This window comes from Trachymyrmex septentrionalis, unplaced genomic scaffold (genome assembly GCF_001594115.1).
Source record: "Trachymyrmex septentrionalis isolate Tsep2-gDNA-1 unplaced genomic scaffold, Tsep1.0 scaffold109, whole genome shotgun sequence".
NCBI classification, from domain to species: domain Eukaryota; kingdom Metazoa; phylum Arthropoda; class Insecta; order Hymenoptera; family Formicidae; genus Trachymyrmex; species Trachymyrmex septentrionalis.
Window position 1 is genome coordinate 1,044,196 of NW_017304217.1, and position 23,483 is coordinate 1,067,678.

Below are 23,483 nucleotides of genomic sequence, written 5' to 3' on the forward strand. Positions count from 1 at the left end.
TTTCTTCGTCCATTATTGTTAGACGTAGAAAGAATCTCTCCATGCCAATGTTTGTTTCAGCGATCCAAGAAAAAAAACGGCTGCGACGAATAATAACCTGATATTCGATTATTTAATTATGTTATCTTTTGACGATATTAATATTAATATATATTCGATATTGTTTTGAAGTGCTCGTTGTTCTTTTTTATCCTACATATTCCTACATATTTTTGGAAAATTGATTACGGAGTCTTACTCTAACGTAAGTTCTGAGCTAATGTTAATATAAGCTCTAAATTTTATAACTAATATTTAGATTAAGTTAATTTGTTTGAAGCTTAGAATTTACGACTTGCCAGAAATTGACATGTCAGAAACGCTTTTTTTTGGAAAAAATCATAGTACTTATCTTGATCTACAATAGGTATAGTAAGCTTTTTGCTCTGAGTTGCTTCAAGTTCTAAATTTTACTATAGTTGAGGTCTGGTCAGCTTTTTAAATTTAGATAGATTACAATATGTTTATATATATAAATAAAAAAAATATATGTATATACATATATATTTTTTTATTACAGGTTATCTGACCTGTCTAACTTGCTTGTTTTTAACAATACAAAAAAAAATGTCAAACAAAAGTTACTTGGTTTCGAGAAGCACATAATGTGATGTCAATAATTGTAGGTGGAGGCGTAGGGGGGATAGGCAAAGGTCAAATCTATTTTTTTAAATGGAATGATATGTTTTTTTATTTACATTCTGATAGAGCATTTTAAGACGAATACAATGACCTATAATTGAAGGTTACGCAAAGTCAATAATGGAAAATAATTGAATGTAATGGAAAATAAATTGTTTCGAAGCACTCTTCGAATAATTTCGTGTCTTTTCTTCTTGTTGGTATACCGCTAATTGTTCAAGTGTATCACGGTATGTAAATAAATATTGAAGGTTTATTTAAACGAGGTTAGCTGTAATTGAAAATAAATTGTTTGAAGATCTTTTTCGAATATTTCACTAATTTATTTATTTGTGTACTTACCGTTACAACAAGTGTTCAAAATGATGATCCTGAACATCGACGCATTTTCTGAAACGTGTCGACACAGATAACACTGCACGGCGAATTTCATTCGGATCAATCGCAACGCAAATTCTTATACGCTCCTTCATGTCTTCTCTTGTTATCGGCATTTCGATGTATATTTGTTGTTTTAATTTTCCCTATAAATAAAAATCCATAAGTGTTAAATCTGGGGAATGTGCGGCCTATGTGTTATTTCCTGACCGATCAATCCAACGATCTCTAAATTTTCTGTTTAGCAATTCAGTAATAATCCGTGCAGAATGAGCAGGACATCCATCTTGCTGGTACCACATTGATTGTCGTACGTTCAGTGGAAGATCTTTTAATAATAGTGGTAATATTTCTGTTAAAATTTGTGCATACTTGCGACTATTTAATGGTCCATTGATAAAATAAGGACCAATTATTTTATCATTAAGAATTCCGGCCCAGATGTTTATAGACTAAGGTCTCTGCCTGTCCACTTCTCTCATCCAATGGGTTTTCTACTGACCAATAGTGCATGTTGCGAAGATTTACTTGTTCATTGTTTGTAAATGTAGTTCGTCAGTAAATAAGATTTTAGTGACAAACACATCTTCTTGTAGTCTTTGTAGTGCTCATTCATAGAATTGTACACAATTGATTTTGAAAATCATTGCCATGTAACTATTGATGAAGTGAGATATGAAAGCGATGAAATTTATTGGAATGAAGTATTTGCAGAACACTTCGTCGACTAATATCATTTTCACATTCAAGCTGTCTTGTACTGATATATGGATTTAGTGCTACAGCGGCTAAAATGTTCGTTGAATTTCCATTGTCAGTTGCCTTCTTGATTCGTTTGCGTTTTTTATTATCCACACTTCCTGTTTCTTGAAAAGTTTGTACTATGTTTGAAAAATTGTTTGATGAATTCAAACTGATCAGTAAATATGGATAATGCTATATGCGATTCAATTAAACGGTATGTAAATATTTACATACACTTGAACGATTAGCGGTATATCAACAAGAAGAGAAGACACGAAATTATTCGAAGAGTATCTTGAAACAATTTGTTTTCTATTATATTCAATTATTTTCCATTTTATTGACCTTGCGTAAACTTGAATGACCTTCAATTATCATTTATTGAATATGAATTATAGGTCATTGTATTCGTCTCTAAAATGCTCTATCAGAATATAAGTAAAAAAACATATTATTCCATTAAAAAAAACAGATTTGACCTTTGCCTATTCTTTACGCCTCCACCTACAAAACAATTATTGACATCACATTATGTGCCCCTCGAAACCAAGCAACTTTTGTTTGACATTTTTTCTTCTATTATTAAAAACAAGCGAGTTATTCAGGTGACCTGTTTTTAAATGCCCCTGTCTGTATATAACGTATAAAGATAGCATAGAAAACGTTTTTTGCCGAAAAGAATGTTACAGTTTAGAATTGGAGCCAAAAATCACAATACTACATCTATGTTGAGAGAAAAGTGTTTTGATATTTGTGACTATAATTATATGGTAAAATAATTATGGTCAAGTACTTCATTATAATTAATACTATAATGTTAATAATGTTATAATGTTAATAATTATATTTATACTTCTATTCAGAAACACTACATAGTTTTCGAAAAGGATTATAAATTATTAAAAATTATTCATCATAATTATTATACCATTTGTTTTTCTTTTATAATTAATGTATTGTAGATTAGTTTTCTAAAAAATGAATAGTAATGGGAATGTAGTTCGTGAGATTATTGGACATTTTTACGTGATCATTTGAATTTGCTCAATTTATTTATCTTACTTCTGCAACATGTACAAGTAAGGCAGCCTTGTGACATCAAGTTCCATTCGATAGATACATTCGATAAATTCGTAGATACCTATGAGAAAACTCGTGGCACGATAATTAATCTCTAATTAAAATCTTAATAAAATGTTGCAAATATTTAGAAATATACATTGTGGACGTTATGCAAATAGTGCCTTTACGTTCTGCTAATAGGTACATATCACATACATACATATACATATATTCCTTTTCTTTCAAGAATCCTGCGGATTCGCTAGGTGAGCTTTACATAGCGAAGTTTTTCTTAGATTCCTATTTATCGTTCACTTCGTAAAAAAGCGATTGATCACGATCACGCTAAATCTACGTGTATGGACGGATACTTTGCTAAAGGCAGGTATATAAAAATGCTTTCGGTAAGAACAAGATCGGTGAGATCTCGCTTACTTAATGAAAACGGTATAAGTCTATCAAATAGTGCGTAAAGTTACCTCTGAGAAAGAATGTAATGCCTGTATGGCAAATACAAATGTTTTATCGCAAAAAATTTGTTTAAATGTTCGAACATATCATCGTAGAATTCTTATCTCTGCGCGAATATTCGATAAATAGAATGTATTTATTTACAGCTAAGCTTTGTAACGTAGATATCCTTAAAGCAATTAATTTATTATTCTATTAATACGTGAGAGTTACGTACGGACGTTGGATATGCTTGGCAGTGTAACACCGTGCATCCGCAACAGATTTGGTAATCCCTACTTCTTATTAACACAAGATATCGGATTAAAAGAAAACTTTTTTTTTCTGTATACTTTTAACATAAGGAGAAACTTTGATTGCTCTGATATACACCTCATTTGTCAAACAAAGAGCAATGAGATTGTACAATTACGAATATGAGGTATGCTTTTATTTTCACAGCTTAGTTGCAACAAGGTCAACAATGAATTAACTTTCTTTATATCGTTAAAATATTAATACGTATCTCTCTCCGCTCTGCTTCTGACAATATTTATCAAACAATACACATAACGTTATATATGCTCATTGTATCGCAAAAAGTTCTTAACAATTGATTTTTCTTAAAAATTATCAACAAGTTTTGTCTCCAGTGACTGGAGATTCACTTGGGTCATTTAACTGATCAACGACGATTTCGTTATTAATAGTCTATTAAATTAGTATTTTATTAGATATCATTTGAGGACGTAATTGGGATTAAGTAACACGCGTCGTTGTAACAAACAGTCATCCTCTTTAGAACACCTACATAAGACACGCTACAAGTGCGTAACAATTTCCGAAAGTCATTAACGATTGACTGAATTGAATGTTGAGATCTTTATCACATCGTGTGAAGAAAGAATGCAGTTCATTTCAACTATACATATTTATAATTCTATTAATGTTTTAATATAAAGATTATTCTATTAATATAAAGATTTAAAGCAAAAACGTTAAATTTTTAATGTATATTGTACGTATATGAACACTGTCTGTTAAGCCGAAGTCTTGACGGGCGATTTCCGTGAAAATTTTACACAGTATTTATCTCTGTAAAACTCGAAGAGTGAAATATCATTCAAAGTGAGTAAGATGTAATGTGTAACGAAGTGAAAATTGAACCCCTGCACTTCGAATGATTTGCCACTCTAATTAATAGATAAATTACATTCCATAAATTGGAGTGAATTCCTATGTAAAAGAATGACGTATATAGATCAGCATGTATACATTTTTTGAAATTAATGTTCAACAGATATTATTCTTATGTTTGTTATTTTTAATTTGCCTATCTTCTTTACGTTCTTATAAGGTAGATCTTATAATTGATTTAGTAGTTGCTCTGAAAAAAAAAATATTGTCGCCATAGTGAGAAAGTAAAATAGCAGAGAAATGCGCGAAATTAACCTAATCATTATAGATTTTACCTAATCATTCCCGCTTTCTATACGGATGTAGCGTCGAATCTTTTTTACGAGAAGACATCTGTTGAGAGTTTCGCGAAACTCTCTTTGCACTAAATTAAAGTGAAATAAATTATTGCATAGGGCACGCCACGTATAGTCATTTTAAACATTTGAGTGAAAAATTTACTCCTAGCTTATGATTGCCCGCGTTTACTGAAATTAGAGTGAGAACTCTCTCTTATAGTGGCTATTGCAATTACTTTAATATTAATGATATATAAGTCCACTCTACGATTTAGAGAGTATACATTCATCCTAAGCGCGGATTCGGTGGATTTATGCAAAACTCGCATGCTTACTGATCGTTTTTCAGCAAAAAATAGTGTATAACATAGTGAATCATTTCATCCTTGTTTAACATTGACAAAGATGCAATGATTCATTGTGTTATGGTGTCAACTGTATCTCTTGCTAGAAAATTGACGCTCTATGTCAATTCAACATACGTGTTACAAATAATTATCGTAATATTTTTTTTAACATATCAAATTATAATTTACCGCAGAGTTTTTCATAATGTAATAAAACTCTTCATCAGTTTCTACAGCTAATAATGAGTCCACATCAGTTTCTGTATCTAACAATGAATATCCGCTCCATTCCCGATCATTTCAACGGGGACTTACTGTGCGTGTATATTCCAATATTCAGTTCATGACCATTGGAAATGGCACGAGTTGGAAGTCGGCAGCGTATTGTTATAAACGATTGAAAATCTCTTGTTGTGCAATAGCTGGCAGTGCTTATCGCTAGAAGACATTTGGCATACACTTCGGATGTGCCCGAATTGTGAACTGCTGGTCTAAGAGTCGCCGACGTCTGGAGAGCTACATTGCTGTTTCTAATGGTTGACTCTTGCTTCGCGTGGCCGCCGATAGCTGCGTGAGTTCCGTGGGCTCATTGACTAGGAACGCGTCCAGATTGGTCTCGAGCAAGACTTCGCTCTTCGAGCGTAATGGCTTCTCTTCACCCGTGTCGAAGTTGGTCTCTAACAGCGCCTCGCTCCTAGGTCTACTCTCGGCTTCATAATGATAGGGATGTGGCGGTACCGGTGGCTGAAAGTCCGATGCGTATTCCGGAACGGGCTCGGATGCCTGACTCGGAGTTAACGTAGTCGAGTCATAAGGGGGCTTTAAGTAATCCATAGGATCGTAAACGCCTGACGATACCTCGATATCGCGTTTCAATTCGATCATGGAATCAGTGAGTGCGATACTGGAATGCAACGGCAACGTAGACGTATTGTTGAGATACGACGAGCTCTCATTGTTAGCATACACTGTGGGACTTTCATCAAGTGATGTCGACTGTATGTTTGGCGGTGATGACCAGTTAGAAGCGGCGGCGGCGGCGGCGACGGCGCCGTCGGCAATACCGTGCCTTGCCGCAAAAGTAGAATGATTGCGGAAGCCCTCATTACGGTATGCCAGGTCAAAGACCGGATTATCGACACTCTGCGCTGCACCGTACTTCTGCACCGTATTTTTAAAGTCGCTCGTGCTTGGCGAATATCGCGGATTATGAGCCTCGTATACATCGTAACTCTGATTATCTTCTATTGAGGAGTTCAGTTGTGACTTGTCCATAGAGTCCAGACTGCCACCGTTCAGCATGCGCTTGTAATTTGAGTTCAGCGTATCCGTGGAATGTTTGGTCTGAAATATGTGAAAAAAGATTATTTAAGAGATGTTCCGCTTAAAAATTTTTCTTAGAATTCTTTATATAATTTTTCAGAACTTTTATATAAATTTCAATTTTTTCAGAATTTCTGTACAATTGTTTAGAAAATTTCTTAGATTTCTTCATATACATGTATGTAAATTTTGAAATATTCTAAGATTTCTCACTTTATAATTTCTAAAAAAATTTTATAAAATCTAAAAAGTTTAAAGTATTTTTTTCTGAAAATTTATTAATTAAAATGTGACAAGCAAGTTCTTAAAAATATTATAAAATTTCTTTACTAGGAGTACTAATGTTCTTAACTTCTTTAAAGCTAGATTAGGCCATTTACACATTTAAAGTCTTCAATTAACGTAGCTTATACAATTTTAATCTCTATTATGCACGTTAATTCTAAAAACCATTTGCATTTATTTACTCGGCTGATCACAATCCATATTTACCGCGATAGGCTTTCGGCGATAAGCGAGTTCTGTGAAGCCGGACGTGGAGCCGACCGATCGCAGGGAATGTAGGGATTGCCTGATAGAGTTACGTCGCTCCAGTCTCTCAAGCTTACGCTTCTTCGACTTGGACGCCCACAATACGATCGCCGCAGTTAGCAATGCGAGTGCAATGCCAACAGCTCCCAAAACACCCACCGCAACGATATCTTTCCTCCAAGACAAAGGATCGATGTTGACTCTGGGATCTGTCAAAAGATGAAATGATTTTTTATTATTTTTTTGCTTATATATTCTTTTTATTTTATTACCACCCAACTATATAAACACTAAATATTCATAAAATGTTCGACTTTTCAATGTTCGACTTTCCAATGAATTCCAAATGTTCCATATATTCATACACGGTTTTCTGGAATAGTAGACAATGTTGACAAAATGCTCAAATGATAATGAAATGAGAATTTAGAATATTATAAAAAAAAACATTTTTTTACTATTAAACTCGCTCAAAATATTGCGTCGTATATTTTAACTCAGATGGTTTTTTATTTACGTAAAAAAACTTATTCATTCGTTAGTAATACGTATCCCTGTCAATAAATGGACACGATGAAATTGTATTTCTTGTAAGTAAAAAAAACTATCTGGGATAAAATACGACGTAATATTTTGTTCGTAAAAGTCTCAAAAATTAGACTCCTAGGTGAAAGTATTATAAATGAATTGTATTTTTTCAAAAGTATAATTCTGTTTAAAAATTAATTCGGAGATCTGGTATTCTTAGGAGAATTAATTTTTCGGAATATACATGCGCGCACGCGCGTGCGTGCGTGCGTGCGTGCGTGCGTGCGTGCGTGCGTGCGTGCGTGCGTGCGTGTGTGTGTGTGTGTACACGGAATATCCTCCGAATATATAATGATATGTGAATGGTATATATTTTATTTGAATATTGTTTTTACATTTTGCAAACGATGAATAAATCTCGGTAAGTCAAAACAAATTTGATTGCAAGATATAATTAAAGATTTTAATATTCATTAAACGAATCGCTTATTTAGATAACTAAAAATATTTTAGGTAACTCCGGCAAATACCGTGCTGGGATTTAGGCCGCAAAGTAAAAAAAAATAGAAGGAGTGGGGGTAATTTTCCCGCAACTACTCTGTTACATGCCTTTATGTTATATTATGTTAGTATTGTGTTGATTTTAGTTTCTTACTATTAATATTAATGAATTTATTGTAAGTTGAATCGATTTTTCACTGTAATAACGCCATCATAAATTATAATCTACATAAAATGATTAATATAGGGCGTGTAAAAGATTTAATGATTATTTGGTGATACATATGTGTAGTAAAGCATGTTGTGTAACAAAATACAAGTGCTTTGTTTTCGTATTCTTTGTTTAGTCTGTTGTCTTGTATATCCCATAATGCCATATATCTCACCTGTTTGGGATATATGGCATTTTTAGTGAGCGAGATTTATGCCCAAAGCGTACAAAATGCGCAGATTGAATTCAGTGCACTAAATGCAATAAACGCATTATATGAAATATGTACCTCATGTCAAAACATTTGTAATATATGTAGGAAGATTAAATTATTATTTATTACTATATATGTCATTATACGTCTTATTTATATGCACATTATTTGTAAATTTTTCATAAGCCGTACATACTCGCCCCCCCTCCCCCTATGAGTAGCTATATATCCCTATGGGATATACGACAAAAATGCAAGGGTTTCAAAGTTTATTTTTTAATATGAAAAATAAATATTTCAGATTTCTAATATTTTTTTCATAGAGTAGTAGACAGTACAAAGTTTTTACTGAGATATAGTTCGTTTACTATACAAACACATAGTAAATAATACTTAATAAATTAAGTTTTTAATAGGCGCGGCGTTATGTATTGGAGTTACCCTATAGATATTGGAATATTTTTTGAATGTTACTTTGGGACTTTAGAAATATTTCAGAAATATTTATTAAAGTATTAGTTGGATCGTTATGATATTTTGCATACCGATTTCACAAATAAACAAATTGGGTTGCGCACAATGATCAATCTCAATGGTCTGATACGTAAACATCGTGCATTGATCCACACGTTCCAATTGTTGCACCCATACACGCTCTGAATAATCGAATCGCTCCTGTTGCTTACGCGCGAATTTCCAGAGTTCCAGATAATCTCCCATGATGAATGGCATCGACGCATTTGCCGACTGCGAGAGAAAAGAAAGACAATTTAACAAATATGAAATAAAGGAGCATAAGAGACTAAGTACATGATATTAAGAGACACAGATTGAATATCATGCACCTAGCTAAAATAACTCACCCTGCAAAAGTCTCGCGCACTATAAAAGTCCATCGGTGCGCCGATCAATATGTAGCACGTGTCACCAACAAGATTCCAGGCAGGTGGACACTTGCCACTTAATACCGACATATTATTCATATGGAAAGGCTGATAATCCACCTGTAATAGTTCAAATGAATCTTCACGGTCTCTGATGCGTCCAGCCACTGCTAAAGTTTCATTGTAACCCCACCAATTGTGCCGCGCGTCTACGTGAGATCTCCAAATTTCCAGTTGTCTAAATAAATGATTTGTTTAATGAATGTTAAAATTTTTAATTAATTATCTTGTGATTAAATTTGTTTTATCTTACTGAGATTTGTTCGTCGTTTGCATTTCATAATCGTTGTCGGGATTAAAAAACACATTATCAACATATTGCTGACCAGGTGTACCAGCAACAATAGTGCTACGGCCTTCACGATCGACTGCGTAGTTTCTATAAAGTAAATATTCATTTCTTCCGATTGCATCTGAATAATTTTATAATATTCTATAACATAAATAACTTTCGCACGTGATGATAAAAAAACATAAAGCAGGAAGACATAAAAAAATTAACGAGTAGCTCACTTGTAGAAGCCGTTGTGAGATGTGCTTTGATAGAATTGTGAACGGACTTTCTCGAATCCCGAAATCTCCAATAAATGCATACCAAGGTTTCCATGTAAGTAATTGAATGTCATGTTGCTGACCACTTGTTTCAAAATGATATTATTGTCATACGGAGCGTTATTCTTGGTGAAATAATTTCTGAATATAGTCATCTGTTGATAAGGACTGCTCTGACGACCCTCAACGAACCTGAAGAGCCACAGTGTCACTACTGATTTTTATAAACATTATAACACTGTACTTACAATGCAGGCTTATTGAAGTTTTCTGTGAAGAGATTATTATGAATCCATCCCTTAAGGGACGTTGCCGTACCGCTCGAATCGGCACGAATTGTAAGACCGCCTTGATTTCGTTGTACTAAATTATTCTAGAACACAGTTTTAAATGATTAGAAATCTCACGATGTTTTGAGAACGTTATAAATTAATCATATTTTTACACACACTACGCACGCACGCATGCACGCACGCACGCACACTCTCGTCAACAAAAATTATCGCAAGATCTTTCATAGAGTTATGCTTACTTGAAGTTATGCAAAATTTTGGTATAAATTTATGTTGTGATAATTTTGTTGACGAGTGTGTGTGTATATATAATATGTATATTTATATATCAAGTATCAGGTGATTTATTTTAATTTTAACAGAGGCAAATATCTCGAAAAATATGGAAAATATGGAAAAATATTTCAGACAAAAACTATATGGTTCGGAGGGGGATATAAAGTACCATTAATTTGACCTTGGGTGTCGTTAAGATCAGGCCAAGGTCATTTAGAATTTTTTAAATATAACCTCCCATTTTCCATTACATATTCTCGCGCATACTCCAAGAGTTTTTTAAAACGCTTTGATAAAATTGTTTTTCATTAAGAACTTTTTCGAGTTAAGACTTAAAAGTTATAGTATCACCGGCATTAGCAATACTCAAGGTGTCCGATCGATGGCTAAATCTCTTGAATGTTGTTCATGACTTGTTCATGACTCAACATTTGTCAAGATAAAGATCATTGGAAGTTAATTCTCTTATTTTCATTTTTGCACTAAAAATTCATTTTTACGTAAAAATGAAAATAAAAGAAACAATCTCCAATGGCCTTGATCTTGACAAATGTTATTCAGATCATCATTCTGAACAATATCCAAGAGGTTTTAGACGTCAATCGGACCTTGGGTAATGCTAACGTCGGCAGTATTGTATAACTTCCAATAGTAAACACGATAGTTTTTTGCACCCATGCCATGTGTTAAATGTTGTCTGTAATATAATATAATATTATATATTATATTGTTTTTGTAATGTTATAAAGAACATTTTACTAATAAATTATAATTAAGTTTTTTTAACACGATAGCAATAATAAAATGTATTGTTTTAAACGTAAATGCAATATATTTTTAATTTATAACTATTCATGCATATTAAAAAAATATTCATTTTCAGATTATTAAATAACTTAATTTTTTAGACAACCGACATTTGAACTTTTATTCCTTTCTTTTGTAGTTTGGAATGTCAATTTTTTTAAGATATTGAAACATATTTTTTCTTTAAATATTTTTGCTTTAGAGTTTTATATTTTTATATAAAAAAGTGCATTTTCCTCATTTTGTTAACTATATTAAGGGCCGATTGTTCCATCTTCAGATAAATAGTAGTAATATTCAGATATATAGTAATTTACCTATTGGATAAACAAAAGAGTAAAAGAGTAAGAACATAAGAGAGCAAAAGAGTAAGAAGTGTGCAAGCAAGGAAGTTCCACATTGCTTGCACCTTGCTGCACTCGATTTCTTTGACGTTATGAATATCGTATTGGTATCAAGTGTTACATCCAACGGACTCCCATTATTCTTTTCTTTCGTGGAGATCTGGAATTCGTTGAAATAAAGAGACAGCTGCAAATATCGAACAAGTTATAGCCTAGAAAAGACTATAAAATTTTCCTTTCCCACACTAAAAACTAAAACAAAGAATCCAGTATCTCCTCGTAATGTCGCTCAGAGATAAACTAAAAATCGGTGCACATGCACGAGCGGCGGGACCAAAAGAACACCGAGTTTGTGCCCTTCGGACACTGCGACTAAAATTATAATAAATATGTCATTGGAAGCATAAGACTGACGCCAAGATACTTTTAACGGTCAAGTCGCAGACGATTCTCACGAGTCCGTGATCATAAAATCTAAGACATGATACGCGACGTTTAGGGGGTGGCATTTAGTGGATCCGTGCCGACGCTGCACGTGCGCTTTTCACATAAATTTTAAGATCGTAAAATTAAGGGTTACACTTCCACACGCTACAGATTTCGGTCAATGTCCTCTTCCACTCTTGATCAATTAGAAAGTAAGAAATAGGTCCCACCTAATTAACGGACCTATTTACCAATCAGTGCAGTGTTAATCGAGGGAGATTACTATAAAAATCCCGGTTCCACGAAACTCAGCGCCTTTTTTCCTAATTTCTCTCTGGAGACGGACGTAGCAGTCTGAAGTTCTTAATTTCTTAACCAACACTTAGAACTCAGAGTTTAGAAGCAGTGCGGAAGAAATTCCATCGATCTCGCATACTTGGCCAGCGAGACTTAAAGACTTAGAGTCAGTGCTAAAGAAACATCACCGACCTCACACATCCTGGTCGGAGGATCCCCATCTCAGTAGTAAGTCGGTATATCTCTACTCTCTGGGCCCTCCTCGCTTTTTCTTTCGATAATTCATTTCAATCATATTTCAATTTGTCTTTTTTTATTATTCATTTATTTTTATTTTATTTTTATTCTTTTCTTTCTTTCTTTTTCCCTTTTTGATCTTCCATGTACAAGAAAATAAAAACATTGCAATCTGTCACGTTATAATTTCAATCTGTTTCGCCGTTGCTTCACGATAATTGTGGCCCCCCTGTTGACCGGTCGCTTGTGTCCGCCCCATTAATACGAGGGCAAGTCAATAAGTTTTTAGAAAAACATAATAAAATACATTTTTTTTTATCGATTCATTTTTATTTCTCAACATAGTCTCCTTTCAGCTCGATACACTTGATCCAACGATACACATTCTCTTTTTCTTACTTTTTCAAGCCGTCCGAATAATATGATTTGTCCAACCCTTCAAAATAAGCCTGTTTCGGCGATGAGCTGCTCTCTGGTGATGAATCTCTTTCCTCAGAATCATTTCTTTAGGTTTGGAAACAGGAAATAATCGCAAGGTGCTAAATCTGGCGAATATGCTGGATGTGGAAGCAATTCGTAGCGGAATTCATTGAATTTGACCATCGGTGCCGGGCACGTGAACCCGTGCATTGTCTTGATGGAAGAACACTTTCTTCTTCGCCAAATAGGGACATTTTTTCTTTAAAATGTTGTTAAAACGGTCCAATAAGGCTGCGTAGTAATCGCCATTGATCATTTGCTTCGACGGAAGGTAATCGATATGAATTATACCGCGTGCATCCCAAAAAACTGTGATCATCACCTTTCCGGCCGACTTCACGGTCTTCGCTTTTTTCGGTACTAATTCACCCGGTGAAGTCCATTGTTTTGATTGGTCCTTCGTTTCGGGTGTGAAGTAATGGATCCATGTTTCGTCTACAGTAATGAATCGACGCAGAAATTCATCTGGATTACGTTGAAACATATCCAAACATTGTCTTGAAATCGTCACACGGTCGCGGGACTTATGGTCCACAGTGAGCAAATGCGGCACCCATCTTGCCGATAGTTTTTTCATACCCAATTGTTCGTGCAAAATTGAAATCACTGTGCCATGTGATATGTCATGTGGCCTCAAGAAGTTCGCGCACTTTCACTCGTCGATCAGTCAAAATAATATCGTAGACTTTATCGATGATTTCTGACGTAACAGCCTCAATTGGACGTCCCGAACGAGGTGCATCACGTGTACGACCACGTTTAAATTCATTCACCCAATTGTATACAGTCGCAAACGCTGATGCAAATGTGCTATGAATATTATCCAACTCTCGGCTTTGATTTCTTTCGGCGTTAAACCTTTCATATGCAGATGTTTGATCACTGCACGAAACTCGTTTTTTTCCATTTTGCAAAAAATGCAAAGGTTGTTCGCTTTAATCGTCTACAGAAATGAAACCACGCGAATGAATTCCGCTCAAAATTTGACGGTAACCAGTTGAAAAATGCTACTTGTCAAAAAGTAATATGACATGATACTGGGAGTGCCCTCTGAGATTTTCTAAGTACTTATTGACTTGCCCTCGTACTATCATCATCTGAGGAAAATCAGGCCAAATCCTTTCAGATCCACTCACCAAAACCTCCTTCTCTTTTTATTCCCTCGCTATCCTCTCCGTAACTTTTCCTTTCTATCACACAATACTTTCCACACACACACTCACACATACATAAATGCGTACGACTATATATTTCAGAATAGAGAACCAAAGGATTGTATTTTTATATTAAATGTATTACTAAATATTGCTTTTATTATAGTATTATTAAATTAAATCTTCGTTTGTCAATTCAATAAAACCTCTCCTTGTATTTATTAGCTCCCCCGCGGTTGCACTTCGCCCTCTTCCTGATCACTTGGATTAAGTTCCATGACCGAAAGCCAAGACATACGGATGTATTGACACATCTGGCGTTAAAGTGCGCCCTCCCGGCACACTGATCCAGTTGGACCTTTTAAATTAAAAGTACGTCCGTGTGTCCGTTTAGCGGAGCACGAGTTGAGGTTTCCATTTCGTCCTCCATTCGACCCCCGGCTCGTTAGGAGCCTCAGGACGAAGCGAAGTGCCTCTCGATTTGCGTCGGTCCTTCCCTACAGCTCTCTTGCAATCCGGAGCCTGGACACGACTAAATCAGTCTAATTCGGTTCCTGTTGCGTTCACCTCCTCCATGCATGCGGAGCTTGGACGTAACACAAGTATTGCTATGGATTGGAAGTAACTCGTTACTTACAACGAAGTTACAGTTACAAGTTCCTTTTTTGATAATCTTAGTAATAACTACGTTACTTTTTTTCTTTGGTAACTGTAACGGTAACGAATTTTACAATTACTTTTATCGGTATGATTGGACACGATACGACGCAAGTCACTTAACTGTAAAAAAATTTCGTAAATTTACACATATAATAAATGTAAAATAGACATGTCCTGTAAATATAAAAAATCCTGCACTTTTACAGAAATTATATAATTCCACAAAAATTATGTATATTTGCTTTTATTGTGTAAATATATCTTATTTTATATTAAAAATTATGTATAATAAATAGCAGGATATTTTGAATATTTTCCGTAATTATCAAAATTTTAGTAATATTACGTAATATAACAAATATTTCACGTATTGTTGTTAAATGTATAATATATAATGCAAAATGTAACTGTCATTTACACATACACATACACATTGTAATTGTACTTCCACAATCTGCTAATTACAAATAAAGAAATTATTTTTATTTGCATATTGCAAATTTACAAATGTGTGGACGTTTACAACTATTATAGTGGGTGTCAAAATTATCCAATATAATAGTTATAATTTTACACAACAATTTTTTACAGTGCATAGCGCTTGAGGCTAGAGAGGCCTCTAGGTCCGTCCGCTGTAATTGGCGGTCGTCGATTTAAAAAAAAGTAACGGAGAAGTAACGAAAAGTTACTTTCTCAAGTAACGGTAATTATAACGAGTTACTTTTAAAAATCGGTAACTTCTTATCGTTACTAGTTACTGATTTTTCTTACTCAGTAACGAGTAACTGCAATTTGTTACTTTTAAAAAGTAACTTTCCATTCCCTGAGATTGCTATGATTGGAGACTGCTGAGGATGACTTGAATATAGCCAAAACATTCAGTTTTGTATAGTTATATAATAGTTATAAATCAATCCCTGATGAAAATAATAATCGGATGTAATGGGAAAGTAACAGAAGCATAAACAAAACTTTTAGAAGGTGAAAATTGGAACATCGAAATGTAAAAGAAGCGTACATGCTTTTTTTACATTTTATTGTTTCAATTTTCATTCATGTTTCTGTTACTCCCCAGCAAACAAAAATGGATTGAAATGAATTGAAATGAATTCAGATTTTCAGAAACATTGATTCACGAATGTTAAAATGGAATGCTTTTCAATCCTGAATGCATTTTTATTCATTTATAGGAATTGCATGGAGTATATCTCTATGCCTTTCAATCTAAAAATAATATTAGTTTTTTCTGTGCAATTGTGAATACTGTTCAATTCAAAATTTTGAATAGGAAATGCAGTTATTCAATCCAATTGCATCTAATTGAATCTAATTGAATTCAATTAAACAAAAAAAAGTATTCGCTATTTAAAATACGCATTCGAATAGAAAAAAATGTCAATCCATTTTAATCCCTTCTCGTTTACTAGATCTTCCATTACATCTGATTTACGCTCCGATTTTTATTTTCATAAGGAATACAATCGAAATATATGTGTATATGATAATTGCACCAATTATCGCGTATTAAAGGCTCTTAACTGCCGGTTTTTTACTCTATTTATTATTTATTTTAATATTTCAAGAGCTCAATTTAAATTATTCGTTTTTTTAACAATAAAAATGGAATTAAGTGCCAAAATCAGAGCCTACTATGTCCGCAATAGGACATGCAATGTAAATCATATCTGAAGAACATGTTCTGAAATCAAATTGAAGCCAATATCAAAGCAGATATGGTAATAACAATATCATCATAGATCTACACTATATAAATGCAGACCAAATTTGTAGTTAAATATGCTGATAGAATGGCACTAAATACAACCCAGATCTATAGCCAGATATCCCAACAGAATGATGTCAAATACAAACAATTCAGTTTTATTTCTGAAATATTGTCGTATGTATTTTAGAATGTGAGGTTAATAAATAATTATTGATTAACATCACATTCTAAAATACATATGACAAAGTTATAAAATAGTCAAAAAAACATTCGGATTCTCATTAGAGAGAATTTGGGAATCTCCAGAGGATTCACCAATTTGCATGTGTTTTTTTATAGGATTCCTGGGCATTTTCTTTTTACGAGAAGCGAGTCCCTCTCGTGGCGGGACCGCGTATGACAATGACAGATCTTAATCAATTTTCGTCGACAATTTGCTGTAAAATTAGATCAGCAAGATTTGCTCAGCTTTTGTCATCAACTTGCTGTTAAATTACTTGTATTATAGAATTGATTAGAGAGCACAGATAAAAAAATCTACTTCTTATTAAAATAATTTTTAATCCAAATTGTACAAACCACCACTAAATTTTTTACTTTTAAATGCGATCTAAAATAATCAGTAATTTTTTTATTTTGAAAATATGTATAATACACCCTTATATAAACGTACATAGTACTTACTCTGAAATGGAGCAATTGCGTATTTTGGACATCGAGCCATAGTGCGGATTTACACGTGGTGAAGTTACCGTACAGTTTCTCGCAATTATTTACAAACTGATTACGCTCGAGCGTTATTATGGCATTCACTTCGCCGGCGCTTGCATATTTTACGGCCCCTTCGCGACAGTTCGATATCAAAGAGTAAGAAACGTTGTGCTGTACATCGCGATCTATTAATCACAAAAGTAAAAGAATTACAGAAGAGCAATCCAAAATAGACATACAAAGGATTTGTTATTCCTTTTTGCTAATATAATGTTATGGAAATTACTTACTAAAACCAATGGCAGATATCGGTAGAGTTACGATTTCTGCGATAAATCCATGCGTATTACTAGCGCCGTTAGCAAATAATCTAATGCTAATACTAGGATTCTGCGTTCTAAACAATTTTTTCTCATCAGGAGTATTAACTTCCAAATGACCAATCACTTTGGTGCTGATATTGTAAATGTCTCCGTCGTACATTGTTATACTATCATGCCGGCCTGGCTTGCCAGTGGAGTTATAAAGATTAAATTGCAAAAGTCTGGAAACTCAAGACATTAGTTTTCTAATTTTCATCGAGCTTTTGAAAATCATTTTCGTGGCCTGAAAAAGAATTCTGTATGTACCTGAATCCAAACGGTTTGGCTCTATAAGCACTGCGGAAGATCTTCACGCAATTCACAGGATAATTATCATATTTGTAATATACGATTACGCGCTCCTCGATTGTAATTTCTTTTGCAGTATCGCATATATCGACCATACTGAATAAATGATAAGGAATATTAAGATCCTTAATAGGCGTGAATGTGCTCTCATCTGACTCGCGGCCTTCTCCTGTCAAGGATAATATATTCACGCCGTTGCCGAGAACATTGTTAATTGTGTTGAATAATAACTCCACCTGTAATATACATAAATATATATGTGATTGTGCGTTTTATTTGAATTGTGTAAATAAGTATAAAACTCTGCTTTGCGTTTTTTTGCATACAAATTATGTATTCCGCATACCATATGCGTTGGAGATACGACATTTATGCCGTGATAAGCGCTGCGATCTATGTTTACGTGCACTATTGCCGGAGACTTCATAATCGACTGTATAGCGGCCGATTTCTCATAATGTAAAATTCCAGCACCAGTTATATTGATGAATTTGAGAACCGATTCAACGCGCCTAATTGTTTCATGAGTCACGATGTCGTGGATGTGATGTTCGTAGAGATGAGCTTCGAATTCACTGTTCGCAATGCGTATTCCGCCCCAGTAATCGTATGCATCGTCTATATTTCGCTTTCCGCAATGCAGGAAGACGAAGTTTCCGTTCCACGGACACTCATGACGATGACCGAACAACTGACCGTTCAGTCTGATCTGACAATCCTCGAGACTTTGCTCTTTTCCGGAACACTATAAAACGTTCAATGTTTATTGATCTCTTGAAACAAATAAGAAGCAAAATCAATCATACCTGCAGTGGTTCGGGCCAAGACCAGACACGCGTCAACGATCCGGGATGAAGCTCATATCTACGATCGTACGATACGTAAACGTTGAGAGTGTCATAACCGAGTTGTCGGCATGCTACTTGAGCGTTGCGCTCAGTAAATCGATCATCGCACAATGGGATCCACTGAAGGGTCGTCCTGTTGAAGTACTCTAGGAATCCTGTTACAAGAGAAAAGATGCAGTTAAATATATGAAAATGATAATATACATAATTATAATACATACAGTATTATGAGTGAGACGAGAAGATAGAAAATGTATAAGAAAAGATAGAAAGTGTACTGGCTAATAAAGCTAATAAAGCTAAATAATCTATTGGCACAAGTAGACAGTCGTTATGCTCACTCGAATTTTTTTTCTGACAAGAGCAAAATTTGTATAATTTTTCGCATTCAATTTTATTATTAAGGTCTTTTTTTAAATTAAAAAAAATTCATTGTTTTAATTAACAAAATTAAAAGCGTATAATATAACATGAGAAATAACAATACAATATCTATTTATTAAAGTAGAATATTGCTTTTGCACAGCGGACGGAAGAATTTTAATTGATTTTGGAACACAATGTCTGTCATTTTTATTAAATATGACTGTAACCGCATTTGCAATAGAGTAGGGATTTAGGGATTTAACTTCTTTTGCGATTAGACTCATTTTTGCTCCTTTAATTTTGTAGAGTTTGTAATTGTTTCAGCATTTTTAAAACGTTCAATTTGTAACTAAGGAGCTGAAAAATTCAGGATTCCAATATTAATTAAATTTTTTTATATTTTTGGATATAGCTACTTTTGCACTACAGACTATTCAAATAATAAGTTTCTTTTATAATAGCTTTTGAAATTTTTTCAGTCTACCTTCGTAGTGCAATACGGAACAATGTCCATCCTTGCACAAACGAATCGTCTCGTCCGGCATTGACATGATATTAGTGGAACTTTTCATCGGCGTCAGTTTGGGAAACGTAAAATTTGCGCTCGCTTCAATTCGTTTTATCGGTCTCATTATGATCTCGTGGCCGGGTACGCCAATGGCTTTCAGCGTTCCCAGGACTAGGATGCCAACGTTAGGAGCGAATTCCATTACGACGTCGGGATAGATATGTAGAGTAGCTTCCGGCATAATCGTAATATCAGAATGTATGACGTAGGGCTCGGGTCTCGCGTACAGCGAGAGATTGTCCACTATGCGACCGCCCAAATTGTTCAGGTCGATCTCGCGATTTATATGCCGCCACGCGGAAGTAGACGCTTCAAACGAATCGCTCGTCAAGTACGGCCGATAGTTGGCCACAGCGTGATCATTCCAGTCGTCGAAGTCGAAAATCCTCTGTCTGCGGAAGAACATAAAAGTAAACTAATTATTGAAATAAGCTCTAAATCAAATGCAAATGTAAAAAACGTAAATCGTACGTTTATATGAAATTACCTGATAGAGGTGTCGTTAGCAGTACCCCACCAATTCTCCCTGACATCTACTTCGTTGTTGATCTTGGCTGTCCTGATACCTGCCAATAACTCATAATCCAGCGAGTTCTCGCCGAAGAGATTTTTATGTACTTGTACTTTCTGTATGCCGTGGAAGCCGACGACATAGCTGGGATCGTCAAACGTTCGACGTGGTCTCAAATTGCTGGGATCGTACATATTTTGCTTAATCTCGTTGCGATAGAAACGAGCATAAATGTCACCGAGGATTTCGGACTGGCTGTCCGCTCGGAACTCAACCATGTAAACACCATTATTACCCTCGATATAATTATTATCGATTCTGATCTTTTTTTCCATGCCACGCACGGATATTAAACCGGTCTTACAGCGATTGCTGTCGAAACGATTATAGGATATATTAAGATGCGCGAAATGTCCGTCCACTACAAAGCCAAACTGTTCATTGTTACGCCAGGTGTTGTTCCCAAAGTATAGAGAGTGTGTGAAGTTTTCGTTGTACTGCCAGACATCTGGTAATAACACTTCAAATCCACCGCCATGATTTCTTTCAATTGTGCTATCCTGCATTATCCAGTGGAAGAGATTGTTGGATTGCCTTGCATCGCGGCTGAATTGATGTATCCCTTTACCGTTGTCTGTTATCAAGCTGTTATTTATATGTATCGAGATCTCGGACAAGTTCGATTGGAAGATATTCCAATAAGGCGAATGCACGTAAACGGCTTCTTCATGATTGTGTGATATCTCGCATTCGACTAATTGAATAGTCTCATTGGCTTTCCGTAGAAAATGATATCCGATTTCATTCAGATATCGATTGTAGTAGGACGCGAGCACACCTTTCTTATTGTTCTTGATCTTTGTCTTTGTGACAAATAACAAAGGAATAGGACCGTTGACTATTTTATTGTGAATATTCTGTAAATTATAATCCATAACATTAACATAAAATCAATGTTACACCGTTAAATTTATAATGTAAAATTATATCAATATAACTTGAGTTATTTTTAATCATTCCTAAAGGCCACTACACAATATGTCATTAATTTAATTAAAAACAGTAAATTCAGATTCAGATTTTTTAAATGCTAGTAGCAGCATTATCAAATCAATTTAACTGTGATATTATTATTACTTCAGCTTCAATTTATATGATCGTGTTTCAATTGTCCAGCATTACGAATTTAGAATTTACATGAAAAAATATATATTATTAGGCATTATCTAGCCTAAATTGCATTGACTTTTTTCGAAGTACTTATTTGATTTATCCATGTAGCAGTTTAGATTATCTTATTATTTAAACAATTTATTTCAAGAAACGTTGATTAAAATTTAATGTATTATATACTAAGTGCATAAGTTAATATAAACCCTGTTTACTTTGAAACTAAGCAATTTAACAGAAATGGATTGATTAGATGTGGTTGTTTTTTAATCACATGTTTTGTGTCAAAATAATACAATTCGGCATTGGAAGTTTAAAATAACAAAATGTTATTTAACTCAAGAAATTGATTTAAATTTGATTGATTTGAGAACATTTAATTTAACAGCATATATCTCTGTTATTAATGTAATATTTATACTTAAAATATACCTGTCTTGGAGCCGAGAGCGACGTGACAACTATGACAGTTCCACCAAGAGCATTCTCACCGCTATCATACTCCAAAAGTACTACAAAGGAACTAGACGAGACGGGGAAAACATTCAGGTCCCGTTTTACGTGCCAAACCGTCTGATTTATGTCGAAATGCTGTGAGTCGTGTAATATAATTTGTTCCGTACTTCGATTTTCAATCGGGTTCAATAATTGGATACCGATGACATAGCTTGGTTTGCACTATAATTTAGATAAAATTTAGTTCAACTATGACAACAAGATACTTCTTGCGAGAAGAAAAAGAATTTATACTTCAATGTTGATGATACGACGGACGGAGTCATTGATTACTTTAGTCGTGATAATGTATTTGGTCTCTCCATTAGCAAGTTTGATGTTCTCGGTCATTTCCGGCAAGATTATCGGATTATACGGTGAATCGACTGTGGTGTCCGATTTCCGCAGGAACCATCCCGCGAATTCTCTTTGCTGAACAGCCGAGAGAGCGGGATTGTGTCTTATTCCCGCGACCTTGTTGTTTTCGATTCGTGAATTAACAATCCGCATACCTAATTGCTTGAAACTGATGCCGCTCCCGCCGTTTTGAGAGAAGTCGCTATTCGTCACAGTGTTTATCGCGTCCGCCGAATATATGTCTGAATACAAAATTCCTAAGCCGTCTTGCAGATTGTTCAAGACCTTGATACCGTTCAGTGAATGCCGAGCAAAATCAATTTGCAAAGCTGTAATACAAATAAACAATGTAAAGTAATAATTCGCGCGATTGATTATTAAGAGAACCTCTAAAGAATCTGAAAAAATTACCTGGTTTAAATGAATTAGTTTTGTAATCCAACAAGCCTGCCTTTTCAATTGTCACGTACTGCAAGTCACTTCTTTGAGCCAGCGGTCCTAATCTGAGACCAGCCCATGCCGCCTCCAGACACCTGACACCAACATCGTTCTCATGAGTACACGAGTTTTCAAAATCTTGTTCCCTTTCCGCTCGACATTTAGTTATATCATTGTCGTACTCGGTACAGCGCACGTTGCTGAGGAGTATCTTCTCATTGATCCCTGCATTCGGAATTTGCGATCGCTCCATAAGCCAATTCTCGAAGTCGAGGATAAAGCCTAACTGATGACAAACGAGTGCTGCATCCTGAATTGTCCATCCATAATTGCACACAGTGCCCCATTCATTTCCAATTTTTACCTTTCAGAATAAAAAAACAATTAAAGATTATGTAGATTGTAATGTTTTTCTCTATTTCATTATTTGAACAACACTATTCATTAATATTTGTTGTAAAATTTATACAATACGATTCGATAAATTGACTCCTTAAATATAAATTACGTTTAAAAAATAAAGGGTGGGCCATCTATTGGTACGTTTTTGAATTTCGTCGTATGGCAACACCAAACGAGCTACAGACCCGAAATTTTGACAGTTTATTAGTCATACCGTCCGCGGCACGAAACAACATGTTTTCTCTTGAAGAGCGTTTTGAAATTTTAAAAACTTATTTTCAAAGTCAGTGCTGTGTCGCCGAAAC

General features: G+C 34.6%; 1 protein-coding gene across 1 annotated transcript in view; it reads right to left on the bottom strand.

The window, feature by feature from the left end:
• Window positions 1–4,320: 4,320 nt before the first annotated feature.
• Window positions 4,321–23,483, bottom strand: part of LOC108748197 (protein bark beetle) — a 62,436-nt gene continuing 43,273 nt past the window's right edge. Inside the window, exons 11-28 of the mRNA XM_018486231.1 lie at window positions 23,393–23,421; window positions 22,750–23,140; window positions 22,237–22,667; window positions 21,919–22,164; window positions 20,293–21,233; window positions 19,722–20,197; window positions 18,830–19,026; window positions 18,370–18,768; window positions 17,982–18,259; window positions 17,643–17,896; window positions 17,326–17,537; window positions 10,190–10,314; window positions 9,903–10,133; window positions 9,643–9,768; window positions 9,309–9,567; window positions 8,991–9,192; window positions 6,953–7,200; window positions 4,321–6,481 (exon numbers count right to left, since the gene is read on the bottom strand). Of these exons, the coding sequence (XP_018341733.1) occupies window positions 5,654–6,481; window positions 6,953–7,200; window positions 8,991–9,192; window positions 9,309–9,567; window positions 9,643–9,768; window positions 9,903–10,133; window positions 10,190–10,314; window positions 17,326–17,537; window positions 17,643–17,896; window positions 17,982–18,259; window positions 18,370–18,768; window positions 18,830–19,026; window positions 19,722–20,197; window positions 20,293–21,233; window positions 21,919–22,164; window positions 22,237–22,667; window positions 22,750–23,140; window positions 23,393–23,421 (5,873 nt within the window). The 3' untranslated portion in view covers window positions 4,321–5,653. The remainder of the gene's footprint in view (window positions 6,482–6,952; window positions 7,201–8,990; window positions 9,193–9,308; window positions 9,568–9,642; window positions 9,769–9,902; window positions 10,134–10,189; window positions 10,315–17,325; window positions 17,538–17,642; window positions 17,897–17,981; window positions 18,260–18,369; window positions 18,769–18,829; window positions 19,027–19,721; window positions 20,198–20,292; window positions 21,234–21,918; window positions 22,165–22,236; window positions 22,668–22,749; window positions 23,141–23,392; window positions 23,422–23,483) is intronic.